The sequence below is a fragment of the Phacochoerus africanus genome, chromosome 8 (assembly GCF_016906955.1).
Source record: "Phacochoerus africanus isolate WHEZ1 chromosome 8, ROS_Pafr_v1, whole genome shotgun sequence".
Taxonomy (NCBI): Eukaryota; Metazoa; Chordata; class Mammalia; order Artiodactyla; family Suidae; genus Phacochoerus; species Phacochoerus africanus.
The window spans coordinates 12,832,836-12,852,856 of NC_062551.1; the positions used below are offsets into that span (position 1 = coordinate 12,832,836).

Below are 20,021 nucleotides of genomic sequence, written 5' to 3' on the forward strand. Positions count from 1 at the left end.
GCTGTGGCTCTGGTGTAGGCTGGCGGCTACAGCTCTGATTCGACCCCTAGCCTGGGAACCTCTATATGCCACGGGAGCAGCCCAAGAAATAGCAAAAAGACAAAAAAAAAAAGAAGTATATCAAAGTTCCCTCTGTGGTACAGTGGGATAAAAATCCAGCTGCAGCAGCTCAGGCTGCTGTGAAGGTGCTGGTCCGATCCCTGGCTTAGAGCAGTGGGTTAAAGGATCTGGGGTTGCTATAGCTGTGACATAGGTCACAGCTGTTGCTCAGATCCAGTCCCTGGCCCAGAAACTTCCGTATGCCATGGGTGTGACCATAAAAATAAATAAATATGTCCTTATAGATATAATAGAGGCTTCCTTGTGCCCTAAGTTCTCCTTAATTCTGTCTCTTTCCCCAAAGGATTTTTTTTTTTTTGATCTTTTTGCCTTTTTCTGGGGCCGATCCCGCAGCATATGGAGGTTCCCAGGCTAGGGGTCAAATAGGAGCTGTAGCTGCCAGCCTACGCCAGAACCACAGCAATGCGGGATCTGAGCTGCGTCTGCAACCTATACAACAGCTCAGGGCAAAGCTGCATCCTTAACCCACTGAGCAAGGCCAGGGATCGAACCCACAACCTCATGGTTCCTAGTTGGATCGTTAACCACTGAGCCACAACGGGAACTCCTCCCCAAAGGATTTATGTCCATAAATCACATACAGTGTGATTTAGAAAGTTTTTACACTGTATCCACGTTACTGGATTATAGTTTTTCTTCTATAGCTTGATTTTTGCATAATACTCTATGTAGGGCACCTATCCCAGTTGGTTTATGAAGCTCAAGTTGATTCATTTCAATTTCTATAAAGTATTCTAATTCCCTACAATTGATCTGTATGTATTTCACATTGCTGGACAGTTAGGTGGTTTCCAGTTTTCGTTAAGCCATGCTGCAGAGAGATAGGTGAGTTTTTTTAGGTCTGGAAATTTATTTGCTTTATCGTAGGGTACAAGTAATTTCAACTCTGCTAGATATTGTCAAATTGCTTTTCCAAGAGGCTGGTCCAATTTATGCTCCCACCAGCAGCAGTATAAGTGATTTCTCATTTTTTTTATATCCTCACCCACTTTATATTATCAGACTTAATTTTTGCCAGTTTCATGAGGTGAAGTAGTATTTAATTTGCTCATTTATATTGAGCAAAATATATTGTTTCTTATTGATCTATAGTATTGATTTTCCTTATACTCTTTGTTGGTCGTGTGCATTACATATATCTTCTTCCAGTCTGTGACTTTTCTGTCTCTCGCTCTTTTTTTTTCTTTAGGGCTGCACCCACAGCGTGTGGAAGTTCCCAGGCTAGGGATTGAATTGGAGCCACAGCTGCTGGCCACAGCCACAGCAACAGAGGACCTGAGCCGAGTCTTTGACCTGTACCACAGCTCACAGCAACACTGGATCCCTGACCCACTGAGCGAGGCCAGGGATCAAACGCACATCCTCATGAATACCAGTTGATTCATTTCTACTGCACCACATGGGAACTCCCTGTGGCTTTCTTTAACTTGTTTAGGGTTTTGTTCAACACAAGTTTTTTTTGTTGTTTTTTTTTTTGTCTTTTTGCCATTTCTTGGGCCGCTCCCACAGCATATGGAGGTTCCCAGGCTAGGGGTCAAATCGGAGCTGTATCTGCCAGCTTACACCAGAGCCACAGCAACACGGGATCCGAGCCACAGCTGCAACCTACACCACAGCTCACGGCAACGCCGGATCGTTAACCCACTGAGCAAGGCCAGGGATTGAATCCACAACCTCATGGTTCCTAGTCCACTTTGTTAACTGCTGCACCATGACGGGGACTCCTCTTTTTTATTTTATTTTTTTATTTTTATTTATTTATTTATTTATTTATTTTCATTTCTTTTTTGTTTTGGCCTGCACCACAGCTGTGGCAATGCCAAATCCCTAACCCGCTGTGCCTGGCCAAGCATAACACCCATACCCTTGCAGCAGCCTGAGCCGCTGCAGAAACAACACCGATCCTGCTGCACCACAGCAGGAGCTCCACATTTCATATTTTGCAACATGTGAATTTATCGTTTTTATTCCTAGTGACTATGTCCTTTCATTACGCATTGTTTCTCTTTATGCCCGTTCATCCTTTTAAATTCTGATTGGTCTTTTTGTTTAGTATTCGCCTGGTATTTTCTATCTTTTTTTTTAACTTCAGCCTCTTTTTGTAGTGTTTTGGAGTTTTGGGGTGGGGTTTTTTGGGGGAGAGGGGGGTTGGTTGTACCTGCAGCATGAGGAAATTCCCAGGCCAGGGATCAGACCTATGCCACAGCGATGACAATGGCAGATCCTTAACTGTTAGGCCGTGAGGGAACTCCTCTAGTATTTAATCCATATCTGATGAATGACTGATAACTTATTTTCTTTTATCCAATAGATAGCCTTTTGAGAGGTCATTTTAATCTTTCCTAATTTGGCTCTAGCACAAGCCGTGAGCTTGGCTCTGAGCCCTTGTTTTTGCCTTTTAGGTCCCCATTCCCTAGTAAGAGCCAAATTCCTGGCCATCACTGCCTTCTTCAACATGGGACCCACCCCAGTAGGCTCATGAGTTCAGCCCTGCATGCTGCTTTCTGTGGTGTTTCTGGACTTGAGAGATTTTTCTCTTGTTATATTTTATTCACTATCACGACATATTTACGGCAAAGTGTATATATCATAGCGTGAATTTACTGTGCCATCTTGAGTAGACGTCTTCTGTAGCCTTTCTAATCTTCACCTCTTGCTGGCTTTCCCCCTCTAGTTCGTTACAGAAGGAGCAGATGCTAAGGGAGAAAGCTGAGTTAGAATCGGCCAAGTGCCGGCTCCAACTTCAAGTCCTCACAGATGAATGCACTAAGCTTCAGAGACGTGTCCAGGTAAACTTTCCTTTTCTAATCCAAAGAACTTTTGGAATAGGAATTAAAAAGGATCTAAATATTACTTAGATTCATCTCAGATACAGATAGGATTTACCAAGTTTTTGAGAAAATAAACATGACCAACTCTTTCTTCTTCTTCTTCTTTTTTTTTTTTTAGGGCTGCACCCACAGCATGTGGAAGTTCCCAAGCTAGGGGTCTAACCGGAGCTTGCAGCTGCTGGCCTACACCACAGGCACAGCAGTGCACGATCCGTGCTGCATCTGCAACCCACACCACAGCTCATGGCAGTGCTGCATCCTTAACTCATTGAATAAGACCAGGAATCAAACCTGCATCCTCATGGATACTGGTCGGGTTTGTACCACTGAGTCAGAACGGGAACTTCACCAACTCTTTATTTCTGGTTGGGGCTTACATACATGCTTTATGATGAATTCTGCTACAGTCTGAATTTCTTAAAAATTGAGCAACTGCCTGATGATTCAAAACTTGTCATTTTGCTTTCTTTGAATGTACCAATGAAATGAGAATTTTAGACAAAATGACCATTAAGAACTTTCAACCTGGATTTCCCATTGTACCTCAGTGGTAATGAACCCAGCTAGTATCCATGAGGATGTGGGTTCAATCCCTGACCTCGCTCAGTAGGTCTGGGATCCAATGTTGCCATGAGCTGCGGCGTAGGTCGCAGACACGGCTCAGGTGTGGCGTTGCTGTGGCTGTGGTGTAGGCTGCAGTTGCAGCTTCAATTCAACCCCCTAACCTGGGAACTTCCATATGCTGCCAGTGCAGCCCTTAAAAAAAAAAAAAAAAGAAAGAAAAGAACTTTCAGCCCTTTATGATTCTCTCCTCTCCCGGTTTCAATCACTTTATTGATATATTGTGAAAACTTCAGCAGTTCTCTTAGGAGAATACCAAGTGAAAAATCTTCATGTTTTTTCAAAATCTTTTTCATTTTAGGATTTGGAGGAACTTACTGTGCAGCATCAGGATCAGATTTCACAGCAATCCAGGTGCCTTCCCTCCAGCCAGAGCCAACGCAAGTACCATTTCCAAAAGACCTTCACAGTGTCTCCTACAGGCAACTGCCGAATCATGAAATACTGTGACTCTCTGAGCTGCCTGGTGGTATCACAGCCTTCTCCTCAGGCCTCTTTCATTCCAGGTAAATAGTCCAGAACCTCAGTTTTCATGTTCATTATTGGGCCCTACTTATTTTTCTCCTTTCTTTTCAATATAGACCCTTAAATGTACTGCAAAGATGCCCTTAACTGTCTGTTGACCTCCTTCTGTAAATTTGTCACCAAAAAGGCAGATACTGTACCATGGTGAGGTGAGAGAAGACAGGTACTTAGGAGAGTGGGTTGGAGTTCACATTGTGGCTCATCGGGTTAAGAACTTGACTAGTGTCCCTGAGGATACAGGCTTGATCCCTAGCCTTGCCAGTGGGTTAAGGATCCAGCATTGCTGCAAGGTGCAGCCTAGGTCACAGATGCGGCTCCGATCTGGTGTTGCTGTGGAGGTGGCTGTTGCTAGCAGATATAACTCCAATTGGACCCCTAGCTGGGAACTTGCATGTGCTGTGGGTGAGCCCCTAAAAGAAAAGAAGTGTGTGGGTTGTTCAGGGATAAGGCATCAGGGCCTGTGTGTCCCACCAAAGTACAGATTGATCTTAGACTAGAAATACTTGAAAAAAACACTACCCCAAGGGCTACTTCAAGTTATTTTCACTAATGTTCAAATTGATCAACTCACAATAATTTGGAAATATTATTTTATTGAAATTTTACTAGTTTTCTCTTTTTTATGTGCTTTTTAAGCTTAACTTTAAAAACCAAATCTCACATGACCAATGTTATAGATGTTTTTTCCTACTGTCTTCAGCATATGCTTTCTGCCAGCTATCAGGTCCCTTTGCATCAGCCTGATTTCCTGTCTCCCCACCTAGAGCTTCCATTCATATGCTTCAGAACTGTGTCCCCCACACTTAGGTATATACAGGGTTAGTAGTAGAATCCCTAGATTACCATTTATTTTTCTAGTCACTAATATTAGCTATGAGTTGAGACTCTGTCAGGAGGCTCCAATTGAGGGGCAAGTAAAGGATTGTTTATAATATTCCTATATCCCGTTCCTTTTTTTTTTTTTTTTTGCTATACCCATAACATGCAAAAGTTTCCAGGCCATAGCAATGACAACACCAGATCCTTAACTTCCAGGCCACCAGGGAACTCTCCATTCAAATTTTTGTATTTATTTATTTATTTATTTAGTCTTTTTAGGGCCACACGCACAACATATGGAGGTTCCCAGGCTAAGGTCAAATCGGAGCTGTAGCCACCGGCCTATGCCACAGCCATCCAGATCCGAGCCGTGTCTGTGACCTACACCACACACAGCTCACAGCAACACTGGATCCTTAACCTGCTGGGTGAGGCCAGGGATCAAACCTGCATCCTCATGGATGCTAGTCAGATTTGTTTCCTCTGGGTCACAACGGGAACTCCCGATCTATTCCTTTCTTAATGTGTCTATTCCACCCTGCACAGCTAGGTCTTCCCGATATACTGATGGTACTAATTTATCCTTATTTCCTTCAGTGATTAACTAGGCATGTTCCCTTGTTGATTTAAAGCCTATAGTTTCTGAGGTTGTTTTTCTGGCTCTCCTAATTCTGTTTCAAGGGAAATCATAATACACTTTCTCTCACTTTGTTCCCTAGTGAAGCAGAAGTGTGATTCAAGGCTATCTTGAAGCTAGGATTTGACAAATTCTATTAGTGTAAATCTCAGATAAAATACATGTTTGGGGAGTTCCTGTGGTGGCTCATTGGAAACAAATCTGACTAGTATCCATGAGGACGCAGGTTCGATTCCGGGCCTCACTCATTGGGTTAGGATCCAGTATTGCTGTGAGCTATGATGTAAGTTGCAGACGAGGCTTGCTCAGATCTGGCATTGCTGTGGTTGTAGGCCGGCAGCTATAGCTCTGATTTGACCCCTAGCCTAGGAACCTCCATATGCATCAGGTATGGCCCTAAAAAAAAAAATAGATACTTAGTGAAAATAAATTATTATAGCCTGGTAAGAGAACAAAGTAATAACTAAATTTTATTTATTTATTTATTTTTTGTCTTTTTGCCATTTCTTGGGCCGCTCCCGCGGCATGTGGAGGTTCCCAGGCTAGGGTCCAATCGGAGCTGTAGCCGCCGGCCTACGCCAGAGCCACAGCAACGCGGGATCTGAGCCACGTCTGCAGCCTACACCACAGCTCATGGCAACGCCGGACCGTTAACCCACTGAGCAAGGGCAGGGACCGAACCCGCAACCTCATGGTTCCTAGTCAGATTCGTTAACCGCTACGCCAGGACGGGAACTCCAATAACTAAATTTTAAAGGACGAGTTTATGGTTTTCTTTTCCGCTCTTGGAATAAATACATTGATTAGGATACTTGATATCATCTGTTTTCATTCAGTTTCGGACCAATACAGAGCAGCGTATCTTGACCCCCTGACGCAGAAGCTACTGATCTTCATTCTTTGCTCTTCACTGTCTCTTCCCCATCTTGAGTGTCTGTGCTTCAGGTGGAATAGTCTCTCTCTTTTAACAACTTTATGTTGAAGTATAATTGATGTACAGTAAACAGCACATACTGAAGGTGGTATGCCATATGGTGAGTGTTGATATATGTATACACTCCTGAAACCATCGCTGCAATCAAGATAATAAACAGTACTATCACCTAGGAAGTTTGCTGAGGCCTTTTTATAATCAATCCATCATCTGCCTGTCCCTCCCTCCTCCCATCCCCAGGCAGCCGCTTTCTGTCGTGATGGATTAGTTTACACTGTCTGAAATGTCACATAAATGGAATCATACAGTGTTACCTTTTTTTTTTTTTTGGTCTTTTTAATGCCAAATCTGCAGCATATGGAGGTTCCTAGGCTAGGGATCAAATCAGAGCTGTAGCTGCTGGCCTGCCCCACAGCTACAGCAATATGGGATCTGAGCCGTGTCTGCAACCTACACCACAACTCATGGCAATGCCAGATCCTTAACCCACTGAATGAGGCCAGATATCAAACCTGAGTGCTCATGGTTACTAGTCAGGTTAGTTCACTGCTGAGCCATGAGGGGAACTCCCATTGTTGCTCTTTTTTTGTCTGGCTTCCTTCAACATAAGTTTTTTAAGGTTATCGATGTGTTATATATTGGTAGTTCATTTCCTTTTATTGCTGGGTAGTATTCCATCGTATATACAGTGGTTTAGCATTCACCTTTTAAGACACACTTGGGATGGAATATAGGGTTTTTTTGGGGGGGGGGGAAATGTCGTTTTTAAAGTAAATTATAACCCTGAAGAATTTTGGGTTTTTTTGTTCAAATGTTTTTTCCCCAAAGACTTATATACCAAGAAAGGTGAACAGAGGAGCTACTTGAAATGGTAGTTTACATTGCACTAAACTGACTTTGCAGTGATCTGTTTCGTTCTGTGTTATCTCTGCAGGCTTTGGTGTTAAGATGTTGAGTACTGCCAACATGACAAGTAGTCAGTATATTCCCATGCATGGCAAACAGATACGCGGACTGGCTTTCAGCAGTCGTTCCAAAGGTTTACTTCTCTCTGCTTCCCTAGACAGCACTATTAAACTGACCAGGTGAGTGCCTTGTGGGGAAGGTGGGCCTTGGATTGCCTTCTGTTGAGTAGCATGGAAATCAGTATCCATGTTATGACCTTGGCTATTGGGAGGTGGGGTGGCAGGGGTCCAAGGCATTGTCTGCTCAGATCCAGTTTCACTGAATTTAAAATGTATTGCTTTTGGAGTTCCTTTGTGGCTCCATGGGTTAAGGATCCCACAGTGTCACTGCTGTGTGTCAGGTCACTGCTGTGTCATGGGTTCAATACCTGACCCAGGAATTTCTGCACGACACAGGCACAGACAAAAAGAAAAGAAAAATGTGTTGCTTTTAAAAGTGGATACAGAGAGTTCTTCTTGTGGCACAGTGGAAACGAGTCTGACTAGTAGCCATGAGGATGCACATTCGATCTCTGGCCTCACTCAATGGATCAAGGATCCGGCATTGCTGTGAGCTATGGTGTAGGTTGCAGATTGCAGCTTGGATCCTGCATTGCTGTGGCCATGGCGTAGCCTGGCAGCTGCAGCTCCAATTTGACCCCTAACCTGGGAACTTCCATGTGCTGCAGGTGTGGCTCCAAAAAGAAAAAGAGAAAAAGAAAAAAAAGGTGAATATAGCTGGTTACAAAATAGGATGTGGGTGTTCTGTTTCTTTAAAATTATATGTGACTGGCAAGCCCAGGCCAGAGGTCACATTAGAGCTGCACCTGCAGCCTGTGCTGCAGCCAAGGCAACACCAGATCTGAGCTACATCTGCAGCCTACATTGCAGCTTGCAGCAACAACAAATCCTTAACCCACTGAGCGAGGCCAGAGATCGAACCTGCATCCTCACAGAGTCAATGTCAGGTCCTTAACCCACTGAGCCACAATGGGAACTCCACCATTATGTTTTATATTTATCTATGTGCTGTTTGTTTTGTTTTGCTTTGCTTTTTAGGGCCACACCCATGACATGGAAGTTTCTAGCCTAGGGGTTGATTTGGAGCTGCAGCTGCCGGCCTACACCACAGTCACAACAGTGCTGGATCTGAGCTGAGTCTGCACCCTACACCACAGCTCATGGCAATGCCAGATCCTTAATCCTCTGAGCCAGGCCAAAGATCAAACCCACGTCCTCATGGATACTAGTCAGGCTTGTTACCACTGAGCCACAGCAGGAACTCCTACATGCTGTGATTGATTTTAGTAGTATTGAAAAATGGGGGCGGGGAGAACGGTAAATATTAAAGTGTTATTTATGACTACCTCTGGATGGTTGGTTTATAATTTATTTTTATTTTTCTTATATATATTTTATAATATATTTATCAATGTTAAATAATGACTACCTGTGTAATAGGTATTTATGGAGAAAGTTATGTGGGTAGGGTAAGGAATGTACTGTTATCAGTCCCTTTAACTTACACTTGTGCTTCCTTACAGCTCACGAGGAAAATCTGGGGCCCCCAAAATAATGTTTTGGATTTAAAAGGAGTTATTTGGTGTGTGGATGTGTTCTTAAAGGATTATCATTAAAATGATACCTTTTACATCTTTGTTCTGTATTAGATGTTTTTTCATGCACACTTCAAAGTTGTAAAAGGCTTCTCTGACTTCACAGCCTGGAGACAAATACCGTGGTGCAGACTTACAATGCTGGACGTCCCGTCTGGAGCTGCTGCTGGTGTCTTGATGAAAACAATTACATCTATGCTGGACTGGTCAACGGTTCGATTCTAGCATATGACCTTCGAAATACAAGCTCTCATATCCAGGAGTTAGTGCTTCCGAAGGCTAGGTAGGGAGCTCCTTACTCTTTTCCTGTAGGCAACAACTTTCTCCTGCACTGTTGACCATATTTATCCTTTCTTTTGAGAGTGTCTCACAGTTGATCAGAATTCCTCAGAGGGCAGTTCTCCGAGTGCATGATCTAGTCTCTTCAGAATCAGTAAGATCCTTAGAGTTTGTGTTCGTGATCATTCATGTGGTAGAAAGTTCTGGTGCCGAGTATAACCAGACTTATGGAGGCCCTCCTCACCCACCAACCCACCAACCCACCATGGCAAGATTAAGTCAGATCCGTGTTCAGAGCCCAGCTCTACCATTTATGAGCTGTGTGACTTCAGTCCCATTTCTTGGCCTGTTGTGAGCTCCATCTGTAAAGTACGGTGAGCGTAGACTGGCTTCCATAGCCACGTGTCTGACACACAGGAAGAGATCAGTCCAAAGTAACCCAATGACAAGCGAGGTAAAACTTCCCTGATCCACAACCGAACCAACGTGGTCGAAGGATACTGTCTTTCTGTGACTTATTCACTTATAATTAAGTTACAGAGGTGGGAGGTTTGTGAAGTCAGCTCAAGTTCTGAAGGTGGGCAGCCACTAGCACCACTTTGGCTCTTCAGAATGTATTAAAAGATGGGCAGAGGAATCTGACATAAAGCTGTCAGTGTAGTCATCATTATTCACTGAACCCCAGGCGCAACACTGCGGCGTTTTCTCTTCACTTGAGTGAGGGGAATCATGCTTCTGTGTTGTGGTTCCTGGGCCTAAAGGTGATTGATATAAATTTATACAGATGTAACCTCCAAACAAACACGGTAACTGCCATTGATGTAGAGGGATCCACTTAGAGTAGACAGTAAAACATGGCAAGTAGCAAGGAAAGAATATTTTTATGTGTTATTCTTTTTTGTTTTAGTTTACTTAGGTGAGCTTCATTGTGGCAGGGAAATGAAATGCAGCAGGTAGAGTGATCACTTTGGGAACTTCAGCAGAAACAGATTCGTAGGAACATAGTCTGCAGGCTAATATTTCCGAGAGAGTTACTGGCCTGCAGTCCAGGTCATGTGATTGCAGAGAGATATTTAGAAAATCTCTAAAGAAACAATCCTGTTTCTGAGTTAAAGCTTTTAATTGAAGAGGTCTGTCAGCCATAGTTTGAAAGCTTTATTTTACTAGATGTATAAGCTGCATTTTCTTCCTGATTTTCTTTTTTATATATAGTGATTTTTATTTTTCTTCATTATAGCTGGTTTACAGTATTACGGTACAGCATGGTGACCCAGTTACACATACATGTGTAGATTCTTTTTTCTCACATTATCATGCTCCATCGTAAGTGACTAGACATGGTTCCCTCTGCTACACAGCAGGATCCCATTGCCTATTCATTCCAAAGGCAATAGTCTGTATCTATTAACCCCAAGTTCCCAATCTATCCCACTTCCTCCCCCTCCCCTTTGGCAACCACAAGTCTATTCTCCAAGTCCATGATTTTCTTTTCTGTGAAAAGGTTCATTTGTGCCGTGTATTAGATTCCAGCTATAAGTGATATCATATGGTATTTGTCTTTCTCTTTCTGACTTGCTTCACTCAGTATGAGAGTCTCTGGTTCCATCCGTGTTGCTGCAAATGGCACTGTTTTATTCTTTTTTATGGCTGAGTAGTATTCCATTGTGTATATATACCACATCTTCCTAATATAATCATCTGTCAATGGACATTTAGGTTGTTTCCATGTCTTGGCTATTGTGAATAGTGCTGCAGTGAACTGATTTTCTTACGTATGTGGCTAACCCCATTTCCAGAAGTTTCACACCACTCGGGCTTCCTTGTGTTTGTGATCCTGTCCTATTAAATTTCCTAGTCCATTTTTTAGAGCATGTGATGTCCTCTCCAAAATTGGATGTATATTATGTGTATGCCCATATGTTTCTACAGAGTGGGTTGGTTGGTAGTTTTTATCGGATACCAGAGGGTAGTGACCCACAGAAGGTTTTTAACCTTTTCTCTACCGGTAGGAATGTGCTTAAGGGCTCCTGATAGTGGGGTCTGGAACAGTCCAAGTATTGGCAGGTGAAGCCTTATTTCCTTTCTTTCCTTCAGGTGCCCGCTGGTATCCCTGTCATACATACCCAGAGCTGCCTCGGCTGCATTTCCATGTGGTGGGGTGTTGGCTGGAACCTTGGAGAATGCTTCCTTCTGGGAGCTGCAAGTGGGCTTTACTCATTGGCCGCATGTGCTACCCATAGAGCCTGGGGGCTGCGTAGACTTTCAGACAGAGAGCAATACCCGGCACTGTCTTGTGACCTACAGGCCTGGTAAGTGTTGTTGGGACGTCCTCATGGGACCTGTGGCTTGTTTGGGAGCAAGTTGCTGGAGGGGAGAAAAGGAGAGTTTGCCCTACCTTCTGGTGGTACTGGGAACCTCTCACAGACTAACAGCTCTTGCTACTGTTATGGGGATGGTGGCCCCAAGTTCTTTCATAAGCCTGCTTCTCTGACTGACTTGTGTGAACTGGAATATATGTGGCCAGATACTTCTTGGAAGTGAATCAGCCACTTCAGGAGCCCCTATGACTAAGACAGTAGTGCAGGAAGTTCCCGTGTTTCACAGAAGGTTAAGGATGCAGTGTTGTCCATTAGTGGGGGGGGAGAAAAGGCAGAACAGTAGTGGAATGAAGAGACTGCTCTCGAGGCCACTTAGATCACATTCAGGTCTTCTGCTCGCCCCTCACTCCACTTAAAGGAAGGACCCAGATAAGTGCAGCGAGGTATAGGACCCAGACTCTAGGCACTTAGCTGTTCCTCCTTATTTGGAGCCAACGAAGGTAAGTGGAGACTCCATGGACAGTGACGGTGGCACTAACCAGCTGCGCGTCTCACTGCCTCCAGAACCTGGACTACAATCCTCGGTGACCAACCACGCTTAAATCCATAGGGGTTTTTTTAGCTGAAGTGTATGAATCTAAATTCCTCATCAACTGTGCTGATGGTCAGGCAGATGTCTTGTCAGAGGTAGTCATTAAAGTGCCCATACTCGGCCTTGTTGTGTGCGGACCTAATCTTTCAAGCTTTGTTTGAGCTGAAAGCTGCCTCAGCAGACTCCTCTTTCCCTTTTGCTTCATAGTCATCTCCTAGGTCCTCTTATTTCCAAGAAGTTTTCTGTGACTTGTGTAGAAAGCGTGGGGGCCCCATTTTGTCCTCTAGCTTTTGTTTGTCTCCCAGTAGAACCACAGGTATGTGTTTCCCCTTCTGTGATAATATGTTTTGACTTTATAAAAATGGACAGTTCCCGGAGTTCCTGCTCTCACTCAGGAGGTTACAAACCCAACTAGTATCCATGAGGATGCAGGTTCAATCCATGGTCTCACTCAGTGGGTTAAGGATCTGCCTTTGCCGTGAGCTGTGGGGAAGGTCACAGATAAGGCTTGGATCCAGCGTGGCTGTGGCTGTGGCTGTGGTGTAGGCCTGAGCTGAAGCTCTGATTCCACCCCTAGCCTGGGAACTTCCGTAAGCTGTGGGCACAGCCATGAAAAACAGACAAAACAAAAGAAAAATTAAATTAAAAAAACAAAACAAAACAAAACTAGCCAACCAAACAAAAAACCATTGTAGATAATTTCCTTCATCTAGCCTAGGGTTCTGCATTTCATTTGTGCTGTATTATTTTGTCCTTGCTATGTTGGCTTTGTAGCTCTTTGTGATGGGTTAAGAAATGATAGCTTTTCCACTCAACTGAATTGTAAACACCTGCAGTTTAAGTACTTAGTTAATATCTTTGGAGCATCCGCATGGATCAGTACTGATTTCCCTGCCTCATAGATAAAAATCACAACACCTTAAGGAGTGTGCTGATGGAGATGTCCTATGCGCTGAATGATGCTGGAGAGCGAGTCTGCTCCTGCCATCCTGTACAAACATTCCTTGGGGGACCCACTTGCAAACTACTGACCAAAAGTGCCATTTTCCAAAACCCAGAAAATGATGGCAGCATCCTAGTGTGTACTGGGGATGAAGCATCAAATTCTGCACTGGTGAGTAGCCTGTCAGATTTTTTTGTGTGTGTGTGTCTTTTTTGTTGTTGTTGTTATCGTTGTTGTTGCTGTCAGATTTTTATACTGAAGTATGTGTGAAGCAGAAGGCCAAAGTGCTGCTCCACAAGTGCACTGACCTTCATACATGTGTATGTGTGCTTGTTTAGTTTGCTATGTAAGTCACACTTTACAAACTACTCTATAGTTTGCTCTTTTCCCATGTAAGTTCCTATTTTGGATACCTTTCTATACCAGCATCTGTAGATTGACCTCATTCTTTTCATATAGTCTCTAAGGGGCCATAGTGCGAACCTTTAAAAAAAATAGGTGGGGGAGTTCTCTTCGTGCCTCAGCAGTTAAACAATCCAACTGGTATCCATGAGGATGTGGGTTCAATCCCTGGCCTCGCTCAGTGGGTTCAGGATCCGGCATTGCCATGAGGTGTGGTGTAGGTCGCAGATGCAGCTTAGAGTCCGAGTTTCTGTGGCTGTCGCATAGGCTGGCAGCTGTAACTCCAATTCGACCCCCTAGCCTAGGAACTTCCATATGCCATGGACTTGGCGCTAAAAAAAAAAAAACAAAAAAAAACAGAGGGGGGACTACTGAAACCTAAAATAATTCATCAGCTGTCAGTGTCATCAGGGTGACAGTAACAGATGAAATGTTGATGGGGAGTTTTACGGTATAGGAGTCAGCCTGTCACCGCGTTGATCAACCTTGGCACCTCTGTGAGTGGGTTAACCAGAAATGATTTGCTTCTTGATAATAAGGTAAAAAGATACGCACACAAAAGTCGCGCATGATGCCTTCTATGCGGTGTCCTTGAACCCACAGAGCAGCATTTGTCCACTTAAGTCACACTGGTCATGTGAGCACTTAAAGTGGTTAATTTTTAAGTTTTTGTGTAATTTTTTGTTTTTTGGCCTTTGCTCTTGGCTTTTTAGGGCTGCACCCATGGCATATTGAGGTTCCCAGGCTAGGGGTCAAATTGGAGCTGTAGCTGCTGGCCTACACCACAGCCATAGCAACATGGGATCCGAGCCGAATCTGTGACCTACGCCACAGCTCACGATAACACTGGATCCTTAACCCACTGAGCAAGGCCAGGAATCGAACCCTCGTCCTCATGGTTCCTAGTCAGATTCGTTAACCACTGAGCCACGACGGGAACTCTGAAAACACCAGTTTTAGAATATAAATTCCGGGAGTTCCCATCGTGGCAGTGGTTAATGAATTTGACTAGGAACCATGAGGTTGCAGGTTTGATCCCTGCCTTTGCTCAGTGGGTTAACGATCCGGCGTTGCCGTGAGCTGTGGTGTAGGTCACAGATGCGGCTCGGATCCCACATTGCTGTGGCTGTGGTGTAGGCCGGTGGCTACAGCTCCGATTCGACCCCTAGCCTGGGAATCTCCATGTGCCGCGGGAGCGGCCCTAGAAATGGCAAAAAGACAAAAAAAAAAAAAAAGAAAAGAATATAGATTCCGTAAGGGCAGAGACAGGGACCTCTTTTGTCTTCTCTTCCTAGAAGTTTTTGGCACATAGTTTGAAGTAGTAAGCTTGGTCTTCAGATGCACTCTCAGGAGATTAATTGCCGATTACATTGGGTGAGGCCTGTGTTAGGTGTGCTGGGTTTGTGCAACCATGTGAAGGTTAAGGACAGTCTGTTTTGCTGCCCAGGCGGTGCTGTCTCTGTAGCACGTTCAAAGTGACGTGGCGATAAAGAAGGCAAGTTCCCGAGCTGAAGCGAATGACTTCCTGACCTTTGTCTCTGCTTGTCTTGTCTAGCTGTGGGATGCTGGCAGTGGCTCGCTGCTGCAGGATCTGCAGGCCCATCAGCCGGTCATGGACATCTGCCCGTTTGAGGTGAACCGTAGCAGCTACCTGGCTACCTTGACAGAGAAGATGGTCCACATCTATAAGTGGGAGTGACCATGGCCTTGAAACCTGTTGGGCATGTTGCTGGTTAATGTTAAATGTTGTTTCCTGGCACCTCGAAGCCCTGATCAAGATCTGTGCTGATTGTCTGTGGCCTAGAACTTTTGCGATCATGGCTACTTAGGGTTAGTATGATTCTAAGACTCCAGGTCACCAAGACACTACAGATGGTGTATTTCCAGTGTCCCTCAAAAGAGTGACTGGTACTCCATCAACATTATCCATTTCTTGGGTTAAAAGCCTTCATTAAACTTTGTTGAGAATCTATATTTTTTATTCAGACTTTCTGCTGGACCTCAGAGGGTATCCTTCCAGCAGGCATTTAGGATATGAGTGTGCACCAAGCATTTCCAGAGGATGTGACAGCCCTCTAGAGTGGTCTTATCACTTGAGCTCTAAGACTTGGGAATGTTTATTCCCTGGAGGGACTAACCAACCATCTTGATGCAGCTTGGATGCAGCGTGGACACAGAAGAGTCTTCATGTGAACACAAGAGGGCGCTGAAGTACCTTGGGACAGATTTGATCTATCTCCGACCTTAGCGGCTGAAAACCTTTTAGTGTAACTTGGTCCCATCCCAGGTGTGTGGTAGAGCGCATCCAGTCTGCTTCGTGGCAGGAACAGTTATGTTCCAGGTGTGCTGTGCTGGGACATGGGCACACTCAGTGATGAAGGTGGCTGGCAGACCCATTCCTAATGCCGAGTCTACCCAGTTCATCACACTGTGGCAATCAAGGAAAGAGACCCCTTGTTTGAGCACTAGAGAAGCCTCGCTTTTTTTCTAACCAGCTTAGGATCTCAGGATTGGTTTTATATAAGCCAGTGCTTTGAAGGCCACTCTTTTCCCCTCTCGCTAAGAAGAGATAAGCCATATGTCAGAGCTCTCGAGGCTCTCCTAGGATGAGATGTCAGGAGCAAGAAGCCATAACCAAGAGAGGCTTACGAAAGAGAAGCTGCTCAAACTGCTGTTGACAGCAGGAGAAGGGCGTGTTTGTCTCTTCCGTTAGCGTTTCTGAATAAAGCCACCCCCCTGGAATGAGGGGCCATTCTTGAGCATGTCTGGGACTCCCCCGTTAAAGCCTTCCCCCAGGTGAAACTGATGTTGGATTCCAAGTTCCTCTGATTTGCCTTCCTTCCTAACTTTTTTTAAAAGGGTTCCTGGTATCATAGTTATTCTCAGGACGATATTAGTGGTGGATTTACAGGGAGATACTCAACCATCATTCATTCTAGTCCTGGATTGTCCAGCTTTCTCTCTAATAGAGGGTTCAGTTTATATCTGTTTGCTTTGCCAAAGGCTACTGTGTTAAACTGCTGTCCCCAACAGAACATGTCTCAAGGCGTGCTCCTTTTTCTTGGGAGCAGGATGGTGAATAGTGTGATTTTCTTAAATAACTGTTGTAGAAATGTGATTTTTATTTTAAAGCAGTCCTGACCTGTCAGTTCCTGAGCTGTTTCCAGCATTTCTCCTGGCTATTGCAGTAGATTTCCCAGAGTTCCACCTTTTAGTTGTGCTTTTTTAAGAGTGGCCTCCTTCTATTTAAGGACCTCTTTCAAAAAGCCGGTTTCCAAGGCTTAGGAAAGAGTCCCCTTTCTCAGAGGAGGTATTCCCTTTGATATGTTGATGATTGAGAATGCCAGGGCATAGAGCTTCTGGTGGCAGGAAAAGATTTGAATTAAAAAGCAGAACTCTTGTGGTTTCTGCCACTGATCAGAGAGGATGCAAGTGCTCTGGTTCTGGCCGCCTTTGTCTTGGGCAGGAGCGGAAACCAGGGCAGGGCTGCGATTTGACTAATGTTGCAGTTACACTCAGCTGAGGCCAGTTCATTCCTCCCCAGCATAGGAACCAAGGGACTGGTATTACTAGAAGAGTTGAAAGAATCTCATGTCCTACCAATCTTTGCATTCCTCTAGTAAATTTAGATGTTTTAGAAACAAATTCTTGTGACGGACTGATTTCTGCAAAGGAAAAAACTTCACCCCTGGCCCTGCTCCCCTCTGCCTGGCAGCAGAGGTTATAGCTTAGACCAGGCTCTGCCCCACCCCGTTCCCTCTCCCTGTCTCTGAGCTCGTTCCCTATTTGGGGGTTTGGAGTTAAAGCAACCTCAAAATATGTTCTTATTGTATATATCCTGAACCTGCTTTGAAAACCAGTGTGTCTTTGTTTAAGTTCTATATTTTATGTTTGTGTTTTACTCTTTAATGTTAATATGAATAAAACATTTACCTTGTGTACCAGCTCCTGAGGTCTTTTGTCTTTTTGACCGCTAGAGGCAGGATCGTGTCTGCCCTTTGGAGGAGGGTTGCAGTCGCAGCCTGGTAGGTCTTCATTTCATATAGTCAGATCCAGGGTGGGCCCTGGACCTGAAGTAAAAACCTTGTTTAAATTGATGAGGTAGTTGAGGCTGTTGTCGGACGTTCTCTTTTACTGTTGCTACTGAGACGGTCTGTGTTTGCCTCTTAAGAACTTCCCTACACTGGTCATTTGTTTACTCTCGGATCCAGAGGTCTAAATGCTGCAACTGCATCTCCCAGACTCTGCCTGCTGGCTTCCTATGAGTCGAATCCAGAAGACTATAATGTGGGAAGAGGAGAGAACTCACCCTTTTTCTTTTATATATATGTATTTATTTATATTTATAAATATATATATATATTTTTTTTTTTTTTTTTGCTTTTTAGGGCTGCACCTGCAGCCTATGAAAGTTCCCAGGCTAGGGGCAAATTGAAGCTACAGCTGCCGGCCACAGCCACAGCAACGTGAGATCCAAGCCACGTCTGCTCATGGCAACACCAGATCCCTAACCCACTGAGCAAGGCCAGGAATCAAATCGCCTCCTCACGGATGCTAGTTGGGCTTGTTAAACGCTGAGTCATGAAGGGAACTCCACCCTTTTCTTTCTCTTAGTCTTTGGCAGCTTTTCTGAGGGTGGTGGCAGCACTGGGCAAATGTGGGCTCCTGGGTTTGTGCTCAGCACAGTTCTGGCCACTTGCTCAGCTTCTTTTTCTGTTTAGTTCAGGGATCCCTTTTGCCATAAATAATGGGGTTCTGGGATTAGACTGGAAAGGCTGAAAATGTTTTCTAGCCAAACAGCAAGTGGAATTTAATAGATTACAGGAGGACTAAATCTGTAGGTATAAATAAGCTTAACATTGTCAGGGAGCCTGACAGAAAAGGATAAAGAGGTAAACCCCCAAATTACTAAGAAACCTAACACCACTCTTTTCTCTTCCGTAGTGTTCTTTTTTGTTTCCCATCTCAGTGATTGGCTGCAAGTGAAATCTCTGAAAATAAATGCCTGTGTGTCCTTGTCCTTTGATCAGTCAACTTATTTGTTGGTAAGAATCTCTTCTGTTTATTAATCCCTGTATAGTACACAAAGCCCCTTCCTAATAATTTTTAAACAATGTTGTGGAATAAATATTATTATTCCAATTTATAGGGAAAGAAACAGGTTAAAAATCCAGTTAAAGGCGTTCCTGTTGTAGCTCAGTAGGTTAAGAACCCCATGTAGTGTCCATGAGGATGTGGGTTTGATGCCTGACTTCACTCTGGGTTAAGGATCCAGTGTGACCACAAATTGTGGCATAGGTCACAGACATGGCTCGGATCTGGCACTGCTATGGCTGTGACATAGGCCTGCAGGTGCAGCCCTAAAAAGGAAAAAAATAAAAAATCCAGTTAAAGAGAAAAAACATTTAGGTGGCATTTAATTCAGTTTTACATATCCTAGTCTTTACATTCTATACTTTGCATTTAAAATTAAAGCACACAGGTAGTTCCCATCGTGGTGCAGCAGAAACAAATCAGACTAGGAACCATGAGGTTGTGGGTTCAATCCCTGGCTTCGCTCAATGGGTTAAAGATCCGGTGTTGCTGTGAGTAGTTTGCAGACACGGCCCGGATCTGGCATTGCTGTGGCTGTGATGTAGGCTGGCAGCTGTAACTCCAATTAGACCCCTAGCCTGGGACCCTCCATATACTGCTGGGGCAGCCCCCACCCCCCAAAAAAAGAAAAAGTAAAATTAATGCAGACGGTCATGCATTTTCTTGTGACCCTTTATATTCTTCCGAATGCTCTCATTTTGTCTTGGGTTTCTGGGTGCTGAGGCTGACAGCACTGTCCAGTGGAAGAGTCCATGATACATGGGCCAGAGCTACCCAGTTCACTGCTCATCAGAGTTCAGCTGAAGGGAGAAGGAAGGTGGTGAAACGGCTCTGTCCTGCTCTAGAAAGCAGGGTTCGGGGCTGGCAGGATATAAGCATCCTTCTGTTGAGGTGTGAGAAGATGATCCATGAACTCTCACTTGGCCCTAAGAAGTAACAATAGGTGTATCTAATTACGGACACACCAAGCAGAACAGCTCACCTAGAGACTGGAATGTGGGCCCAAACTAACAACATCTAGATTTGATTTTTTTTTTTTTCTTGTTTAGGGCCACACCCATGGCATATAGAGGGTCTCAGGCTAGGGGTCGAATCAGAGGTATAGCCGCCGGCCTACACCACAGCCACAGCAACTTGGGATCTGAGCTGCATCTGGATCCTTAACCCACTGAGCGAGGCCAGGAATGGAACCTGCAACCTCATGGTTACTAGTCGGATTTATTTCCGCTGTGCCACAACGGGAACTCCTGGATTTAATAGAAATGTTGCACATTGAGAAGAAAACACAAGGAGTTCAGAACTTAAAGACATGAGGGTAAAAAGACCTAGAAGTTCTAAGCTAAGTT

General features: G+C 44.4%; 1 protein-coding gene across 3 annotated transcripts in view; it reads left to right on the plus strand.

The window, feature by feature from the left end:
* RFWD3 (ring finger and WD repeat domain 3) overlaps nt 1-17,525 on the plus strand; it is a 41,654-nt gene extending 24,129 nt beyond the window's left edge. For all 3 annotated transcript variants that reach the window (XM_047791140.1, XM_047791138.1, XM_047791139.1), the window contains exons 7-13: nt 2,795-2,909; nt 3,874-4,078; nt 7,422-7,572; nt 9,154-9,330; nt 11,421-11,635; nt 13,139-13,350; nt 15,137-17,525. In XM_047791140.1, the coding sequence (XP_047647096.1) occupies nt 2,795-2,909; nt 3,874-4,078; nt 7,422-7,572; nt 9,154-9,330; nt 11,421-11,635; nt 13,139-13,350; nt 15,137-15,280 (1,219 nt within the window). In that variant the 3' untranslated portion in view covers nt 15,281-17,525. The remainder of the gene's footprint in view (nt 1-2,794; nt 2,910-3,873; nt 4,079-7,421; nt 7,573-9,153; nt 9,331-11,420; nt 11,636-13,138; nt 13,351-15,136) is intronic.
* The last annotated feature ends 2,496 nt before the right edge of the window (nt 17,526-20,021 follow it).